The 20,028-nt window shown below is 45.6% G+C and overlaps 1 protein-coding gene across 1 annotated transcript in view; it reads right to left on the bottom strand.

Moving 5' to 3' along the window:
- The window catches only part of CHPT1 (choline phosphotransferase 1), a 34,687-nt gene extending 24,339 nt beyond the window's left edge, over positions 1 to 10,348 (bottom strand). Inside the window, exon 1 of the mRNA XM_074271392.1 lies at positions 9,937 to 10,348. Coding sequence (XP_074127493.1) covers positions 9,937 to 10,260 — 324 coding nt within the window. The 5' untranslated portion in view covers positions 10,261 to 10,348. The remainder of the gene's footprint in view (positions 1 to 9,936) is intronic.
- Between the last annotated feature and the right edge of the window lie 9,680 nt (positions 10,349 to 20,028).

Raw genomic sequence — 20,028 nt, 5'->3', positions numbered from 1 at the left:
ATGATGTGGGATAAAAGATGGGCTGAAATTCAGGGAGGAGTCAAGGAAAATATCTATTTAAAGATTGATTTAACAGAAGACAGTTGGGGAGGGATGTACTGTTCAGGGTTCTCAGACACCTAAGGAATAATCTGGCTATGTCATGCTGAATACAAAGCAGCAAAGAAAGTTGGCCCTTTGTACTCAATCCCATGATCCCTCCTTGTGGGAGGAGAAGAGGGAGGGAGGAGAAAGAAGTCTGAGATGCCAGGGGCTTAGTTTGGAAGGGCTTGGTGCAGAGGAGACTCAGACCCTAGTCACAAGTTCACGTTTCCAGGGAACATCTTAAATCAGGAAGCCCTTTGCTTTTGCTGTAGAGGCCACAGCTTCCTCTTGTGGGCCCATGAGATCTCTTCTAACTCTTGACCAAGGAGCTCGTAACCACATCAGTCTGGAACAAACTCTTTGACGTGTCTGGCACAGGGGGCTGCCCAAGTAGGTGCCACAGAACTGACCCAGCCCTCCTATGCAAGGCCCCGCTCCCATCCCTCCCTTGCTCCTTGTCATCCCCCACAGCTATGGACCCCGAAGCCTGAGCCGTCCTGGCTATCCTTGGGCGTGCTTTGGATACATCCTGGTGCTCCAGACTGGGGCCCTTCACCTTCTGGTGTCCAACCACACTGCTCCTGACATTGTCCTTGGAAGCCTGAGGACCCCTTCTCTTAGCTTGCCACTAAGGCATGGAGAAAATGTGTGGGGGGGTGTCAAAGGAAGCCAGCTGGGAAGAAATACAAGACATCTTTTGAGAAGCAAGTGCCCAGACCCTGGGGAGAGGACCTGGTTTGAAGACTGACTAGGTGATATTTATAGGTGTTCCCTGTGATGCTCGTTGCAGTTCATAAAAGGCACTGAGACATGGAGAAGAGAACACAGGAAGGAGGCAGACACCTTCCAAGCCTTTTGCCCCAGGCTGCCATGGGGGAGGGAGGGGCTGTAATCTTGTATGGGGACTGGGATTGCCCCATGCTGAGAGCTCCCACTAGGAGGGCCTGCCAACATCGGGCCAGGACTGGGGCTCCAAGTCTGCTGCTTGCCTTCATGCCATACACCAAATCCTAGGCCAGAATGGCCTTCTAGGCCACCCTTAGGGAGGTACAAAGTACAAATTTCCTACCAAGAGTTTTACAGGCGACAAGAAAGTCCCGAGCTCCTGTGTCATTCCTGGGACTTTATTATCTGTCCACTGTTTTTCTCAGGATTCCACTTTCAGCTTTTATGGGGAAAGAGAGTACGTTGGGCTTGGTAGACCCAGATGCCCTTCCTCTGGGTGGGGACAGAAGGCTGCAGGGCTGGGGTCTCATCAGCACCTCTGAGGGCATTCCCCAGCCCTTTGTGGGCCCCCAGCAGGGCCACCTCTTATTTGGAGGGGAGTGGAAAGCTGGCCTGCTTAATGCTAGAGAAGCTACAGCATGATCATACAGGAATCACAGGCCTAAGAAGTTCCTGCATTCCCATTGGTCTTGGGATTCAATCCTTGCTGAGAATGTATGAAAGTCAGGATCACCCCATGGGGCTCCTTCCCAAGGCTTCTGACCTCTGAAGGCCTGGCTTATCTCCTTGGATTTCAGGGAACAGGGCCTCAATCAGAGACATCTTTGTTCTGTCTGTCTGTCGACTTTGCACAGAACAAATCTCATCGTGTCCCGACAGGGAGGGAAGAGTGAGATTTGTGTGGCTGGGAAGGTCCATCTCAGGCTCTGCTGGGTCTGGAGTGTGAAGCAAGTGAACACTCAGTCAGGGCTTCAGCTGGTCCAAAGCACTCGACTGCCAGGCCCCCTTCCTTTACATCATCTCCAGGGCTCTGCACTTCCAGGATTTCTGGGGGCCTCCCTTCTATATCACAAGAAAACCTCTGACCCCAAGAACAACGGGGCTTTCCCCAGTGAGTACTTTTTAAAACCAGAATTTGTTTCTACAGAAGACTGGCCAAAGGTCTCTGGCTAATAAAAGCAGGGTCCACTATGATCTACCCTATGCATGGCCGGCAGAGAGCAAGACAGATGAGGGCAAGAGAAGGGGAAGTCCCCTGCAGACCACCCTATGCGAGTGAGTATCAGGCTGACTATTTTAGGCATTTCTAGGTGGCAGAGCATTCTGAACCACAAAGAACCCAGCCCCTGTTACATGTATCCATGTAACCTTTTTCTAAGTCCACAACAATGCCAGAGATGAGCCCTTCTGAGACATCCTGTCCTTTTGGGGGGATTCATAACCTCTCGGTCTTCTGCAATCACTGAGTCAGATCCCGACTGTAGCTCCCCTCCCTACTGGGAAAGAGAGGATAACATGGGCTCCCCTGCAGCTCTGGATACTCCTGATTCCCCCCCCCCCAGCTCCTCAAGCCTCCTGCCTCCTCCCAGTCCATCCTGCACACTGCCCTCGAAGATCTGACCACCTAATGGAGTCCCCAGTGCCTCGAGGATTTGATACAAACCCCCTTGGGCCCAGGCATCATACAGTTTTTATGGTACCACCTCCTGCTCCCCCAACTCACCAGCGCCTTCCCTCTGTTTGAGGAAAGTGTCTGGCACTTTGGTGGGGGGGAACAATTGGAAAAAGGAGAGAGGAGGCAATGAGCCCAACTAGGAGGCCATTACATCAAGGGGAGGAAGAGATAAACGTCTATGCCAGGGAAGTAGTTAAGAGAGGCTGCTGGGGTAGAAAGAACAAGCTTGCTGTGGAAGAGCCACAAGAGGCATCCAGGAAAGCATCAAGGATGCAAAGGTGGGCGACTCGGAAAGAAAGGACCTCCAAAAGCAGCTGGCTTGGGGCTGAGGAAAACCCCCATAGGACATTTTAGCCATGCTGAATTTGGGATGTCTACAGGACATCCAGGGTCGAGTCCCAAAGCCTGCTGCTGATGCAGGGCCAAAAGTCAAGGATCGGGGTGGGGGCCTGAGCTGAGCAGTCCCGGGGGAGGGAGTAGATGCGTTCCCCAGAGCAGCCAGCTCCTGCTGTGCTAGGGGATCCCACCCCCAGAAATGTCCTCAAAAACTGGGTCCTGGGCTACAGAATGATGGGTACGTTGTTCTAAGTTGGAGAAACACACATCAAAACAACCTGGATCTTTAGCCTTACTCTCAGCCAACTGGCAAAGCTGGAGCACAGCTACCAATGACAGCGGCTTTGCCACAGGCCACACCTCATCATTACCATTTCACATCTAATTTTTTTTTTAATTTTTTAAATTTTTATTTTATTTTATAATTATAACATTTTTTGACAGTACATATGCATGGGTAATTTTTTACAACATTATCCCTTGCACTTACTTCTATTCAGATTTTTTCCCTTCCTCCCCCAACCCCCTCCCCCAGATGGCAAGCAGTCTTATATATGTTAAATATATTACAGTATATTCTAGATACAATATATGTGTGTAGAACCGAATTTTTTGTTGCACAGGAAGAATTGGATTCAGAAGGTAAAAATAACAGTTTACACTCATTTCCCAGTGTTCCTTTTCTGGATGTAGCTGGTTCTGTCCATCATTAATCAATTGGAATTGGATTAGCTCTTCTCTATGTTGAAGAAATCCACTTCCATCAGCATACATCCTCGTACAGTATCATTGTTGAAGTGTATAATGATCTCCTAGTTCTGCTCGTTTCACTCAGCATCAGTTGATGTAAGTCTCTCCAAGCCTCTCTGTATTTCTCCTGTTGGTCATTTCTTATGGAACAATAATATTCCATAACATTCATATACCATAGTTTACCCAACCATTCTCCGATTGATGGGCATCCATTCATCTTCCAGCTTCTAGCCACTATGAAAAGGGCTGCCACAAACATTTTGGCACATACAGGACCCTTTCCCTTCTCTAGTAGTTCCTTGGGGTATAAGCCCAGTAGTAGTATGGCTGGGTCAAAGGGTATGCACATTTTGATAACTTTTTGGACATAATTCCAGATTGCTCTCCAGAATGGTTGGATTCTTTCACAACTCCACCAACAATGCATCAGTGTCCCAGTTTTCCCACAGCCCCTCCAACATCCATCGTTATTTGTTCCTGTCATCTTAGCCAATCTGACAGGTGTGTAATGATACCTCAGAGTTGTCTTAATTTGCATTTCTCTGATCAATAGTGATTTGCATTTCACATCTAATTAAAGATGTGGCACACAAGGTCCCAATGTGTTTGTTACTTGTTAATCATGAAAATACAGTGGGCTTGGCAAAGCGTCCTTGCAGCTTTCTTTACAAACTGTCTCTGAGCTCACAGGAAGACATGCAGCCCAGGAGTCTCTGGAAGATATCCAGTAGCAAGTTTGAACACCAGATATCCAGAAGCATGCTGGGAAAAGTTTTAACAACTGGCTCTCCACATAATGTTCCCAAGACACACTTTTAAATTCAATCTGAATGATTAATATTTTCTCTATCACTTTCCTAAATGTAGACAATCAACTAAACAATAGATCCATCCTTGGGTTTGTAGCCTTTGCTGATTTCTGAGGTGTAAATGTCCATCCTGAAAGTTTAACATTTGGCTTTTTCAGGGGCCAGTTTTACCACACCGTCTAGATGTAACTATAGAAACAATCCTGTTTGATGACCTTCTGATAAAAACAAAAGCAAAAGCAATCCCCCTCCCAAAAAAACCATCAATCCTGGCACAAAAAAAGGCACTCACGCCTGGGAACGGAGAAGAAAGGTAAGGAGTTCAAGGCGAATTTTCAGTAGATAGTGAGGTACTCAATTTGCTCTATATTTAAATATATAATCAACTTCCTCAACAGATTTAACCAGAAAACTGACTGTGTTGTTATTACCTGGATAGGAGAGGTGAGGAAGGTACCTGGGATGGACAATGCATCCTGGCCTAAGAGCCCTCCTGTAGTCCTAAGAAAGAGCTGATGGTCAGTACAAGACCTAGTTTGAAGTGTTTTAATATTAGATTTTCATAATAGCCCTATGAAGTAAACCTCATTTTACAGATGAGACTTCAAGAAATGAATCAGCATGCCCAAGGCCACACCACTCATAAGTATTTGAGTTAAACTGTAACCCGAAGTCTTCCTGACTCCATCTATTCCAAGGGAAATAAATATCAAATTATTAATATTTAAAAATCAAATTGTCACAGTCGTTAACTGTAACAATGATAGAACCTGATTATAACTTTCAACCAGCTGTTGGTTTTCAGGCAAAGTCAATGCAGGATTTCTCACTCAAGCAGCAAATATTTATTGGGCAGTGGCTGTATGTTCCCACACAGTGGGCAAACATTCTGATGGGTGGAGAAAATGGGATAATATAACAGGCCTCACCCATCATGGATCACAAAGCTAAATTGCCTAAAGAAACCCTAAAGTGGATTCACACCATCTGTAATGCATATAAACATATGAAAAGCCTCCAGGAGCAGTAGTTGAGATTCTGAACACAAAAGGGATTTTCTCCATCCTTCCAAGCAAAACCAATGGATACAGGAGTAGAAAGGTATTTGCTGTAGGGAAAGCACAAGGATTTCTAAGACAACTACATGCTAAATAACAATATTATATCCTTTCTCTTTTTCATCTGATCTTTTCATGAACATTCCATTTCCACTTAAACATTCCAATTTCTATTTAAAAAAAAAAAACTACCCATCTACATCTCTACACGAACAACTCTCTCCTGATATGTCTGTCACTCTCTGGTTTTCCTTTATAGCACGGAGCAATGGAGGGAGAGAGAGTTGATTTGGAGGTGAAGATGGGCTGCCCTCACCTGTCCCACACTGGCCTTGAGTCTCCACTGACAAGAACTGCCTGTCTGCATCAGCAGATAGAACCTTCTTACCCATGAGCTCCCTTCACATGAGGGAAACCTCCCTGTCTTGAAAAAACTATGGAAACTCAAAAAATGTTTTTGAATTTGGACCAAATTCCACAAACTTAAGCAGTAAGAAGCATGATTACACTAAAATGCTTAGACTATTTTGGTACTTTTAAAGTAATTCTTTGCTTTTAGAGGCCTTCAGAATAAATCAATCACAGCAACCTGATTAAATGATATACAAAAAGATTTATGGCAGGTGTCAATTATTAGACCAGGTGAGCAACTTAAATATTCAGACAAGTTTTTCATTAACATATGGTGCATAGAAAACATAATAACAGGTAAATGGAAGAGCAGCTGCTCAGCCTATGGACATCTAGTTCATGGAGAGGTTCATTCAAAAAGTAATTATTAAGTTTTCACTAAGAATCAGGCACTATGCTACACTGAGGAGAAAAGACAAAAATGAAACTATCCTTGCCCTTGAGAAGCTGAAATTCAGTTGCCTAGAATATGACATGGTACAAATGGCAAACCATATTATAGGCAATGGTTTCTATTATCCTGCAAAATCAGGAAGAAAATCCACAAACTCTGCACAAAAAGGACTATCAAGCTCACTCCACAAAACAGAACTATTGATAAACCACTAGGATGACTCACAGTTATGTCTAATTCAAAGAAAAATTTGCAAAATTACTTCACCTCCGCATTTGTCTTCCCTTCCCTAAAACAGATAAAGATCGGCTAAAACTAAATCTCAAAGTAAACAGTAGCCAGGTGTTTCAAAAAGAATATGATCGACCCAAACCGTTGTCTCCTGATCTGAGGGATTCAATTAAGTGAGCAGAAAGCATTGCATCCATCGGGTCTCTTCACTTCCCAGGCTAAAAGACACCAAAATCTGGTATTTCTGCAATGAGAGCAAACTGCTTTGCTTAACTGAGCCTCTAACCCCCTCTCCCATCAACAAAAGCAGTTGGACAGCTCAGTCTCTAGACAAAATCCAGGATACCTCCCAAAGCTCAGGTACTAAATTCAAAGGTAGCTCTGAAGCCCCAGGTGCACAGGCCTGGGACGTGCTGGCTGAATAAATAATCTCACAATCCACAGGGGATGGAGAGAGCTAGTATTCTGATCTCCGGTAAGTCAAGACTAAGTTCAGGACAGGCTTGCTGGGGTGGAAAGAGCCCGATTTGGCTTGCAGGCTCTGGGTCAGCATCCTGCCTCGGGTGCCCTTCCCTGCTCACCTCAGACACTTCTTTCTCCAGGCATCAGAAGCTTCACCTGGGAGGCCCCTTCCACCGCTCCACGCTAGAACGGTAAAAGGGACGTGGACTCACTTCCATTTTAGTCCCGTCCCCCTCGGCAGTGGAACCACTTACATCAGCGTAACCACGGACACCTACACATACTGACACACTGGTGGATGGAGGTGGGCTTCCCTGTGCCCATTCTGGGCCTGTGCCTTCTTCCTTCTCCTCAGCCTCAGGGGCACAGGAAGAAAGGTAAAGGACAAGTGTTTTTTTTTTTTTTTAATTGTGAATATAATCACTGTCATCCGAGATCTCTGTGACCCATGATCATTTCTGAAAGTTAACCGCCCTGGCTGAGAAGGATGGATCCAGAGCTAGCAGTCCCTGTCCCACATTCTGATACATCATCCTAGATGTCCTGGGCGCTTTTTCTGAGAAGAGGGGCCGGCTTCTGGGACTCTGTGCCCGGCACCTAATGAACACTTGTCCACACAGCAGAACATCAGGTGACTGCTAGATGGAGTCTCAGTGAACCCTTTCAGTGAAAAAATTCATTCTACAATGAGGGAGACCCTTCAATTGCCAGGCCCTAGGGATAGAGGCAGAAATGAAACTGTCCTAATCCTACCCTCTATGAGGCGAGACACACTCTGTAAAGAGCTTTTACTGAGCATTTACTAAGCAACCACAGGGATAACAAATGAAACACTCCCTGACCTCAGTGAGTTGCCATTAAATCAGGGAGAATGGCAAGTTCAGGGAGTAGGAAGTCATTTCTAGGGTGGCCTCAGGTCCCTGGAGGAGGCCAACAGGAGAGGATAATTCCTCGGACACAGGAGAGCCACTCTCTACCCACAATGCAATGGAGTAGGCTACTGTCATCTGGCTGGAGTAAGGCCACAACAAGCAGCATTTACTAAGCCCCTACTGTGTACCAGTCCCTGCCCCGAGGCCAGACCTCCTCAGAAGGAAGACACCAGAGTCACCCTCAGTGACCATCAGACCCGGAGTTTGTCTTCTGTGACCCACTGGAATTTAGAGTAACCACATGAGGCCCTCGAGGCTCTGGTGAGAAAAAAGGGGGCTTCTGGAAGGAAAAATGCTGATTGACCACCCCAGATTTACGTTCTCAATCATTTCACAAAGGTGAGTATTCCAGTAAAGCTTAACTCCCAAAGACTAAAAAAACAAAAAACACACAAAACACCCTCAAAGCCCCAGCTCTAAGGGCTGATTTCACTGCTTTCACCTGTCGTCTCTACTGGGAAGCTGCCAAGTCTCTGCAGAAGCCGGGCCGCCAGAGTAAATTTCACGAGGTGACATCCCAAGTGTGGGCACTGAGACATTTCCGGCTCCTTCTTTAGTGCAGGGGTTCTCGGCCGACGACGTTTATGGGCACCCCTGGTTATGGGAAATGGGCTGAGGGGTGAGACAGAGTGTGAGCTCTTTTTCACTACAGTCGGAGGGACAGGGAACTGGCCCCTATTTAAAAAGTCTGAGGACCGCTGTCTAGTGCAACAGGATATTCTGAAAAGTCTTTTCGAATAATAAATGGCATTTTTACTACCTAATCAGCAACACTTAGAGGAACCTTGGAGCTTTAAAAAGACAACAAAGGGATGAAAGTCTCGCCTTGTCTCTCAGATAAGCCAAGAGGAGATGCTTCCAGTACATAACAGCGGCCCAAGTAAACAGGGTCAGGGCAGCAGAACCTCAGGCCTTCTGCCTCGATTTTTTTTTTAAGGCACAAGGCCGGGCTGGGTGTTTCAGGGAAGTTCTACTTAAAAAGATATCTTTGATAAGAAGTAACAGGAAATGCAAGACTTTCTAGAAGGAAGAGCAGCAGACTTGATTCTGAAAGCGGTCAAAGGCCATCGCTCAGGTCTTGGCCAACACACGGTTTTCAGCTAAGACGGAAAGGGAGCACTCGAAGTCAGAGGTGGCAGCTGCTGGAGACTAGGGAGAATGGCTCCGCCCTTCCCCAGCTGAGGAGGCCGTGGTCCAGGTGTGACCCTGTGTGCCTCCGTTTCCTCATCTGTAAAAAGGTGGGGAGAGAGCCAGGGGATGCCCGGGGGAAGTTAGGAAGCCTCCTGGGAGGGTCTCCCAAGGGTCTTTTGAGGCCCCTACAGAGAGGAAGTGATGACCCTTACAGTTGGTAAGGGGGATGGCACTGGCTCCAGGGGGCTCTGATGGGCGAGGGCAAAGGGAAGGTTGGGAAGAGATGGTCTCTAAGAAGGAGGTGTGTCTACAGGGGAAGGGGCCCTCACTTCTCCGTGATCGAGAAGAGGTGGGGGGAGGGTCAGCACAGGGGCGTTCCCTCCCACCCCTGACCGAGGCGCTCCGCTTCTGCTTCCCCGGGCCGCTCGGCTGGAGTCAGTCCCGGAGAACCCTCGGGACTCTCGGCAGGGGGTCAGAGGGCGTCCCCTTCCCTGTGGCGCGCTCAGCGGGGTGTCACTCCCGGGGGTCAGCACAGGTGTACCCTCTCATTCCCAGGAGGGGGGGGGCGCGCGCTCGGCGGGGGGGGGGGGGGTCAGCACAGGTGTGTCCTCCTCACCCTCGGCGCGCGCGCTCGGGGGGGGGGGGGCGGTCAGCACAGGTGTGCCCCCCTCACCTCCGGGGGGCGCTCGGCGGGGGTCAGCACAGGTGTGGAAGTTCCCTCACTGGAGAGCGCGCGCTCGGCGGGGGGGGGGGGTCAGCACAGGCGTACCCTCTCATTCCCGGGAGGGGGGGCGCGCGCTCGGCGGGGGGGGGGGGGGTCAGCACAGGTGTGGAAGTTCCCTCACTGGAGGGCGCGCGCTCGGCGGGGGGGATCAGCACAGGTGTGCCCCCTCACCGCTGGGGGGCGCTCGGCGGGGGGCGCGGGCCGCCTCACCTCCTCCGTGGCCGTGGGGCAGTAGAAGATGAGCAGCAGCGTGCTAAACAGGTTCAGGAGCAGCCCGGTCACGGTGATGGCGTTGGGCGCCACCCAGAGCGGGACGCGCGCCACCAGCCAGTTCCAGAAGGGCTGCAGCACGGGCTCCAGCAGCGACGAGCCGGCCGACGAGTAGCGGTGCTCCTCCAGCCGCCGCAGCTGCGCGGGGCTCAGCGGGTCCCACAGCGCCCACAGCACCCACGCGCCCAAGCCGCAGGCGGCCGGCGTCTGGTAGCCGCTCGGGCCGGGGCCGCCGTGCCCGCCGCCCGCCCCTAAGGCCGCCATGGCCGCCGCAGCCTCCGCCGCCTCCGAGCGAGCTCCGGACGGACGGAGGAAGGGACTGCCAGAGGCGGACACCGACGGAGGGGCGGGGTCCGCGGGGCGGAGCCCTGGGGGCGGGGCCTCGATTCTCTCACGCGGGGGCTCGGCGCGCACATGCGCACATGCGCCTGGCACGCCACCCCGGGGAAGACACACGCGCGCGCATGCGTCTTCCTCTCCCCCGGGAGCGTCCGAGGCTGGGGTACCCGAGCCGAGGCCCCGCCCCTGGGAGACATCCCGAGTGGACTTGCTCCGTGGGCCTGGTGGAGGATGCGACAGAATGGAAACTGAGGCCCAGAAAAGTCACGTGCCGCGTGTAATGACTTAACTTGTCCTGTATTACAAAGGATTATAGCTCTAACGGTGGAAGGGACCCTAGAGACCACCTAAGCCAGGCTCTTTATTTTACAGCTGGGGAAACTGAGGCTCAGACCACCCAGCCCAGGCTCCTGGTTTTACAAAGGGGGAAAGGGCCGGGAGGGGCCCGGCAAAGCCACACAATCGGAAGCCAGCGCCGAGGGGCTCCTCCAGGCATTTCGTTTTTGCCACAGGAGACCGGCCAGCTGGAGCTCCCTCGGTCGGGCCGCCTCTTCTCTGGGCCTCAGTTTTCTCATCTGTGAAATGAGAGGGTTGGATTAGAGAGGACCTTTATGATGGTCTTAGACACTAGGGCTGCCCTTTCCTCACTCGAAAAAGAAGACCCTTTCCTTCCACAGAGCTGATATCTAGCCCACTCCCCGCCCCCCCCCAGGGGCGATCTGGAGGCCGGACACAGATGCTTCTAATTCCTGCCCACCCAGTGCTGGTGGCGGAGCTCGGGCCCCTCCCGGGCACCTGACACGATGCCAGGCTGGCAGCGGGGGCCCAACGAGTATTATTGAAGGACTGTTTGACTTTGTGTGAGGGGTTATTCAGCCGCGAGAGGCCGGCCAGGAAGGAGCCCTGGTTCTCCTTTTGCAGAAAAGCACACATGCAGCTGAGGGAGGTGTCCCGTGATTCATAGGTAGGAGCAGAGCGCTGATTCAAGGCTATCGTTCACACGAGCTCACATCGTTCACACGAGCTCACATGTGGGCGTCATCCTTGTGACGGACGGCCGCCCTCGCCAGGACGACCCGGGACTGCCCCTCTCAGAAAGAAAAAGGGGCGCTCTTAACAAAGGCCTCCATGGGAACCCTCATCCCATAGGAAATCCTCATGGGGAAGGACGCTGAAAACCAGAAGCCTGACGTCTCACAGCAGAGCCTAGTTCTCAGGGCCTTTCTCCTTTGTAAAATGAGGGGGGGATTTCTAAGATTTATCTCTGGCGCTGGCTCTGACTCTTTGTCTCTGCTTCTGTCTCTCTTTGACTCTCCTTCTCTTTCTCTGTCTTTGTCTCTGTGTCTCTGTGTCTATCTCTGGGTTTCTGTCTATCTCTCTGTCTCTGTCTCTGACTCTTGTCTCTCTCTGTCTCTGATTGTCTCTGTCTCTTCCTATCTTTGTCTCTGACTCTGACTGTCTCTCTCTGTCTCTGCTTCTGCCTCTCTGCCTCTCTGTCTCTGACTGTGTCTCTGTCTCTGTGATTATCTCTGTGTTTCTGTCTCTGTCTCTCTGACTGTCTCTGACTTTCTGTGTCTCTATCTCTGACTGTCTTTTTCTCTGTCTCTCTCTATGTGTCTCTCTGTCTCTGTCTTTGACTGTCTCTCTGTCTCTCTGACTCTTATCTCTCTCTGTCTCTGACTGTCTCTCTCTCTGTCTCTCTCTCTATGTGTCTCTGTCTCTGACTGTCTCTCTGTCTCTCTGACTCTTATCTCTCTCTGTCTCTGACTGTCTCTCTCTCTGTCTCTCTGACTCTTATCTATCTCTGTCTTTGTCTATCTCTGACTGTCTTTCTCTCTGTCTCTCTCTCTATGTGTCTCTGTCTCTCTGTCTCTGACTGTCTCTCTGTCTCTCTGACTCTTATCTCTCTCTGTCTCTGACTGTCTCTCTCTCTGTCTCTCTGACTCTTATCTCTCTCTGTCTTTGTCTATCTCTGACTGTCTTTCTGTCTCTCTCTATGTGTGTCTCTCTCTCTATGTGTGTCTCTGTCTCTCTGTCTCTGACTGTCTCTCTGTCTCTCTGACTCTTATCTCTCTCTGTCTTTGTCTATCTCTGACTGTCTATCTCTGTCTTTGTCTTTTTCTCTGTGTCTCTGTCTCTCTCTGACTCTTATCTCTGTCTGACTCTGTCTCTTTCTGTGTGTCTCTCTGTCTCTGACTCTCTGTCTCTCTCTCTCTCTCTCTCTCTCTGTGTGTCTCTGTCTCTGTCTCTGTCTGTCTCCCTTCTCCTATCAAAACGTGTGCGAGTATCCGGATTACGATCTTGTCCACGTCTCTCTGTCTCGATCCCCACATGACAGGGGCAGCCTGCCCCAGTAAGCCCCAGGGCTCTGCACCTCACAATGTAACTGCTGAGCAGGAGGATTCTGTCACAAACATTCTCTGTTACACAAGCTGCCTGATACTGATCCAGCTCTCCACCCCATGGGAATTGATCGGTAGTGAGTTTTTCAGGGAGAGCAAGATCAGAAACTGCAAAGGAGGCAATTCTCTATTGCATGCTCTCCATTTCTGGATGCCACCGATCACAGAGATAACCCCGGCCTCAGCCTGTGATGAAAGGCAGCCACTGTCCCCAGCAGCCCTCCCCACACCTTTGGGGAAAGTGAAGCTCCTTTGGGTCACATAGCACATGCACTTTATTTCATGATTTCTTCCATGGGAAGCTTCTGAAAGGCACTCCTTTGTGACAGTGGCAGGACTCTGGGGATTGGGAGCCCAGTTCTGAGGTCTATTTACTGGAGTGGTTCCTGTGTGACTTCTCACCCACTTTCAAGATGCTCTTCTCCAGGCAGTCCAAAAATGTTCCACTTTCTCATAGAGTTGAATCGGGCACAACAGTAACACATTAAGCAAACAAATCACCAAAGCCTTCTTGGGAGGCTGAAAAAAAAATAAGAGTTTTCAGTCTAGAATCTATTGATTGCGTATTAAAAAAAATTGTATTTTCTGAACTCTCTTCTTCCCCTTCCCCCATCCACTGGGAAGGCAAGAAAAACAAAACCCATTACAAAAATGTGTGGTTATGCAAAACAGCTTCTTGCATTAGTGTCCAAAAAAAAAAAAAAAACAGCAAGGAAGGAAGGAAAAAAAGAAGGAAGCGTTCCTTTTCATCACTTCTTAAGAGTGTTTCGTTCCATTTATCTACCATTACTTATTCAGTCATCCCCAGATAATGAATGCTCCCTCAGTTTCTAATACTCTGCCACCACAAATGAGCTGCTATAAATATTTTTGTACATATGGGTCCTTATCTACGTTGATATTTTGAAGGGATAGATTTAATCATGGTATTGCTGGGTCAAGGGCTATGCACTTTTTTTTTTTTTTTTTTTTTTTTTGGCTGAGGCAATTGGGGTTAAATGACTTTGCCAGGTCACACAACCAGGAAATGTTAAGTGTCTGAGGTCAAATTTGAACTCAGGTCCTCCTGACTTCAGGGCTGATGCTCTCCACTATAACAGCCAGGGCTATGCACATTTTAATAGCTCTTTGGACATAGCTCCAAATTGCTCTCCAGTTTGGAATGGACCAGCCCATAGCTTTCTCAACTCTCAGTGCATTAAAGCACTTGTTTTCCCACAATCCCCTCAGCATTTGATGGAATAGTTTAAATTTTATCAGTGTGAATTATTCTTCAAGAAAGGTAAACAACGTGACTGGTAAAAACCTGGATTTTAGACCTGTGTCTCAAAGAGCTTTCAGAGAGATATCATAAATTTAGAATGCAGAGGGCATCTAGTCCAACTTCCTCATTGTATAGTGGGGAAACCTGAGAGGTTCAGAGACTTGCCTGAGGTCAAACAGTAAAAAATAAATTGTATAAACCAACATTATTTAATACCATATACTCAAGAGGGGAGGGAGGGTTGTTAGAGATGGTTGTGCTTTCAATGCAGCCTCTGAAGCTGAAATGCAACAAAGGATGGATCAGTTCTCTGCTTCCAAAGTATGAGTCGATTGTGCTGATTTTGGCCTGACAATTAACACTAAGAAAACCTAGTCCTCCATCAGCCAGTTCTACAGCATCCACATGTGGAACCATCAGTTACAGTAAATGGTGAAGTTTTGAATGCTATGGATAAGTTTTCTTACCTCGGCAGTCTATTCTCCAGGGATGTCCACATTGATCGACACACACGTTGCCAGAGTTAGCTCAGTGTTTGGGGGGCTCCAAAGGAAAATGTAGGAGGGGAGAGTTATTAGACTGACCCCCCCCCCCAACTGAAGATCTATAGAGCTGTTGTGCTGATCTAATTATCGTATGCCTGTGAAACCTGGACAGTATCTGCCAAGAAATTGAATCGCTTCCATTTAAATTGTCTTAGGAAGATTCTGACAATCACGTGACAGGATAAGGTACCAGACATTGAAGTCCTTTCTGGGACTAAACTGCCCAAGCATCCCAACTCTACTACAGAGAGCACAACTCCGTTGGGCTGGCCACAAATGTCAAATGTACACTTGCCCCCAAAAAATTATTTTATGGAGAACTCACACATGGCAAGCGCTCACAAAGTGGTCAGAAAAAGCGATGCGAGGATGCTCTCAAGGTCTCTCAAGAACTTTAGAATTGATCATAAGACGTGGGAGACACTGGCACAGGACCACCCAGCATGGTGTGCCCTCATCAAAAAAGGCACTGGGCTCTAGGAGCAAACAGAAATGAATTAGCCCCAAAGAAACTTGAGATTTGCAAAGTTAGAGAAGCTCCCCAAATGTTGATAGGGACTATTTGTGTCTGACCTGTGGCCGAGCACTTCGAGCTTGTATTGGTCTGATCAGCCACATGCTGTAATTTGACTCACATAAAGATGTCATTTTGGTTCTCTTCAAGTATAAGGACAATAACCATAATAGGATAATATCATTAATAGATAAGGAAGGGACCTTTGAGGTCATCTAGTGCAATTCTGTCAAATGGGGAAACTAAGGATTTGTCCAAGCTCATACAGTTAAGTATCAGAGGTTGGATTTGAACCTAATACTTGTAATTAAGCTTTAATATTCTCCATTGGTAGTATGAATTTTAAAAAATGCATATTTTCATCAAATAAATTTCCCAAGGATGACTCAAGCCCAGATCTAGGGATCTCTCCCCAAATCAAGCATTTTACCAGATTGAAGATCCTCAAGCAGATCATGGATTTGTTGTTGTTCTTTCTCATCCAAAGGGAAAGAACCCGGGAGGTGGGTTGGAAAGCAGTGAAAATCAGAACAAAATCTCCAAACCAAGGGAATGGCAAATTTACTTTTTATCTGTATTTGAGGAAGAAATTGAGCAGCTACTTTTTAGAAAATGGATTGTCAACTTCAACTCTTATCAATCCAGTAACTAGTACATAGATCTCTTCCACTAATTATCTCTTTGTCTTCCCAAGATGAATAGAGGGTTTGACTCGATGACCTTCCATCTCTAAATCTATAATCTTATGACCTTTGCAAGTCTTATCTACTGCTTGTGTGATTCTGGGTAAATCACCTACACAAATCATGCTCTAGGTACCTCTCTTAAACCATAAGCTGCTGACCTATATTTCTTGAGTTTCCTTATATGGGAGCTCCCTGAACCATTGAAATCATACCTTGAGTCTCTATCTCCAGGTAATTAATAAAAGTGCTCTAGTCCCTTCCTGCCTGTGTTTTTTTTTTTTTTTTTTTTTTTTTTTCTGTGCATTTAAAAAAATACATGTTTGTGGGGTTTTTTTGTTTTTGTTTTTTTCTATCATGAACTTAGGCAACAATACTTCTGCCAAGTCTCACTACTTTAATTCCTCCCACACATTGCTGTCAAAGTAATCTTTAAATGCATATCTGAATAGTTCAACCAAATCCAGTGTTTTCCTATAACTTCTTGGTTAAAATACTGCATTAAGTCCTCTGTTCAACTTTTAAAATCCCATAAAATTTGGCCCTAACATAACAGTTTCTTTGGGTGTTACTCCCCTTGCTGCTATCTGCAATTGAGACAAACTGGATTTCCTGACATGTGGATAAATTGGACTGAAGTAAGGCAGAGTTGCACAACGCTGTCAGCCCTTCTTCCGAAGCCATTGAACTAGAATGGCAAGACAAAAGTCAAGATAACTTAAATATTCATAGTAATGAAATCCAGTCTCCCGGAATTAACCAAGTAGAAGTGGGTCAGGGCATGGGTCAGGTGTAATACTTGTTCCTCTGTACTCCATCCCCCATCTCTGTGTCCTTGCATTAGCTGAGCCCTGTGTTTGAAGTGCACTCTCTCTTTCCTTCAATACCAGAATCCCTCTCCTCCTTTTAGATAGATTAAACACCATCCTCTATATCCTAGCTTCTTAAATCTTCTGTGAGTCACAACACCAAAACTGAATGTGGGGGTCATGAAGTTATGATTTATTATCAATAAATATTTGATTTGTATACCACTATATCCCCAAGATTGCATAAAAATTTCTCTGGCAAAAAGGGATTAGGAGTGAAAAAAGTTCAAGAAACTCTGATCTCCATAAAAGATTTTCCTGATCCCTCCAGTTTCTAGTTCTCTCTCTCCCAAATGATCTTGTATTTAATTACATTGTAGATATTTTATTCAGTCACATATTAATGCTGTGTATATCTCTATATCTGTCTTCACCTTCTGAATATCTTTCTTGTGAGTTGAGATAGTTTGATTCTTTGTATTTATAGATTAGCACATTCCCTGGTGCATAGTAGATATTAATAAACCCTTAATGATTGAGAAATGTTTGTGTGTTGTAAGTGCATGTGCATGTAAGTGTAAGTGTATTGCATATATGTGCATGTATATTTTGTCACATTCATAACACATATATACATATGCCATATTGATATACACAGGGCGTGTGTATATATATATATATATATATAGCCCATGTATATTTATATATATGTAAATGTGTTATACCACAATAATAATATGTGTACACATACATGTATGTGTACATGTATCCTATATGTATAGTATTATGTATGTATGTACACGTGGGACATAGGTGTGCAAGCTTGTAGATGTATGTGTATGAGGGATCACTCTCTAACCTCTCCCTGCCCTCTCCTCAGAAGCCATCTCTCATAACAAATACATCTGATCCCACTCTCACATTGCCCTGTGTTTGAGGATGCTCATTTCCTTCTGTATCTCTGGTCCCTCACTTCTCCGTCAGGAGGTAGGAGGCGTATCTCATCACAACAGCCTCTTCAAATCACTTCTGGTCATGGCTTTGATCAGAATGATAAGGTCTTTTAAAGTTTTTTCCTTCCTATAATATTTGTGGTCACTATGGGAATCATTCCCTCATTTTGGCACATTTCTCTCTTTATCAAATCATATGTCTTCCTTTGTTTTTCTGAATCTGTCATATTTGTCATTTTTTTAAAGACAATACTATTTTTGTAAATATGGATCCTTTCCCTCTCTTTTTGACTTCTTTGGGGGGATATAGAGCGCCTTCTCTTTGAGCTCTTTAGGCTAATAGCATCATTGGGTCAGAGAATATGTATCCCTTGTAGGGTTAAAAATGTTTGGGGTCCATTCTGGAGAGCAATCTGGAACTATGCTCAAAAAATTAGCAAACTGTGCATAGCCTTTGACCCAGCAGTGTTTATACTGGGTCTGTATCCCAAAGAGATCTTAAAGGAGGGAAAGGGACCCATATGTGCAAAAATGTTTGTGGCAGCCCTCTTTGTAGTAGCCAGAAACTGGAAACTGAGTGAATGTCCATCAATTGGAGAATGGCTGAATAAATTGTGGGTATAGGAATATTATAGAATATTATTGTTCTGTAAGAAATGACCAGCAGGATGATTTCAGAAAGGCCTGGAGAGACTTATATGAACTGATGCTGAGTGAAATGAGCAGGACCAGGAGATCATTATACATGGCAACAACAAGATTATAAGATGATCAATTCTGATGGATGTGGCTCTCTTCAACAATGAGATGATTGTTGAACCAGTTCCAATTGTTCAGTAATGAAGAGAGCCATCTCTACCCAGGGAGAAGACTGTGGGAAATGAGTGTGGATAACAACATAGAATTTCTACTCTTTCCGTTATTGTTTGCTTGCATTTTTGTTTTCCTTCTCAGGTTTTTTTCTTTCTTTCTAGATCTGATTTTTCTTGTGCAGCAAGATAACTGTATAAATAAGTATACATATATTGGATTTAACATATACTTTAACATATTTAACATGTAGTGGTCTACCTGCCATCTAGGGGAGGAGATGGGGAGAAGGAGGGGAAAAGTTGGGACAGAAGATTTTGCAAGGGTCAATGTTGAAAAATGCATGTGTTTTGTAAATAAAAAAATAAAAGTTTGGAGATTTTTTTTTTGATGCTCCTTTTTTGTCATTTATTATTCTTTATCCTCCTTTCCAAGTACCAAAGTGTAAGACCTCCCTTGTAACAATTGTGTATAATATAGCTAAACAAATGAACACATTTTCTGTGTCAGAATTTCTTTGATTCTACATCTCTACTCTATTGTCTCTACCAAGAAGTAGGAAGGATATTTGTGAAATCTTGTAAAGATGGATCGATGCTTCAGTTAGAATTCTGAGCCCTCTCAAAGTTGTTTCTCTTGTATAAATTATTCTGATTCTTTTATATTACAGTGCATCAATTAATACGTCATATAATATTTTTGAATCTATCATATACATTAGTTCTTATGGAGTAACAATATTCCATTACGTTTACACAATAATCTCTTTAGACATTTCCCCAATTGATGAACATTCCCACTTTATCTTTCCTACATTATCTCAGACTGTTGTACCTGATCCCTCATTCTGCTAGAAATGATCTTTTCTATGACCTACATGTACAAAAGATATTCAGAGCAGCTCTCATCTCGTGGCAAAAAAATTGGAAATTGAGAGGAGATCCATCGATTGGGGAATGGCTCAATCAACTGTAGTATGTATTTGTGATGGAATATTATTATTCTATGGGAAATGATGAGCAGGATGCTATCAGGAAAAAAAAAAACTTGGGAAGGTCCTCTATGAACTCAAGCAAAGTGAAATGTATTGTATACAAATAGCAATGTTGTGGGATGACCATGTGTAAATGACTTTGCTGTTGGCAGGAGTACAATCATCCATGACTATCTGAAGGACTTATGATGAAAAATCCTATCCACACCCAGAAAAGGAATTGATTGTGTCTGAATATAGATTGAAGTATTTTTTCTTTGTCTCTCTCTCTTTTTTAACTTAAATTTTTCTGAAGGGTTTTTATTTCCATTAGGGTGCAAGATCTATGTTTTCTTTCACAACTTGACTTTTATGAAAATGTTTTGCATAACTTCACATGTGGTTTCTTAATTGTGGGTGAGGTTGAGGGAGAGAACCTAGAAGTCAAAAATTTTAAAAATAAATGTAAACTTTTTTAAAAATTTTGAATGTAATTGGGGAAAATACTAAATACTAAATAAAAAGAATACAATGATAAAAATGATCTTTTCCTCCTAAAAACTTAAATTTATTTCTTTCTTCCTTTCTTCTTTCCTTTTCCTTCTTTTTTGCAATATTGTAGCCAATGTGCATAGAGTTCTGGTTTTGCTGATTTTACTTTAATCATTTTCTCCAGGATTGTGTGTGTATGTGTGTCCTTTTTTTTAAAATGACAATTGAATTCTATTAATATATGGTCA

The sequence above is a fragment of the Sminthopsis crassicaudata genome, chromosome 5, assembly GCF_048593235.1.
Source record: "Sminthopsis crassicaudata isolate SCR6 chromosome 5, ASM4859323v1, whole genome shotgun sequence".
Classification (NCBI taxonomy): domain Eukaryota; kingdom Metazoa; phylum Chordata; class Mammalia; order Dasyuromorphia; family Dasyuridae; genus Sminthopsis; species Sminthopsis crassicaudata.
The sequence above is the reverse complement of the archived record's forward strand: the minus strand, read 5'-3'. Positions and strand labels throughout refer to the sequence as shown.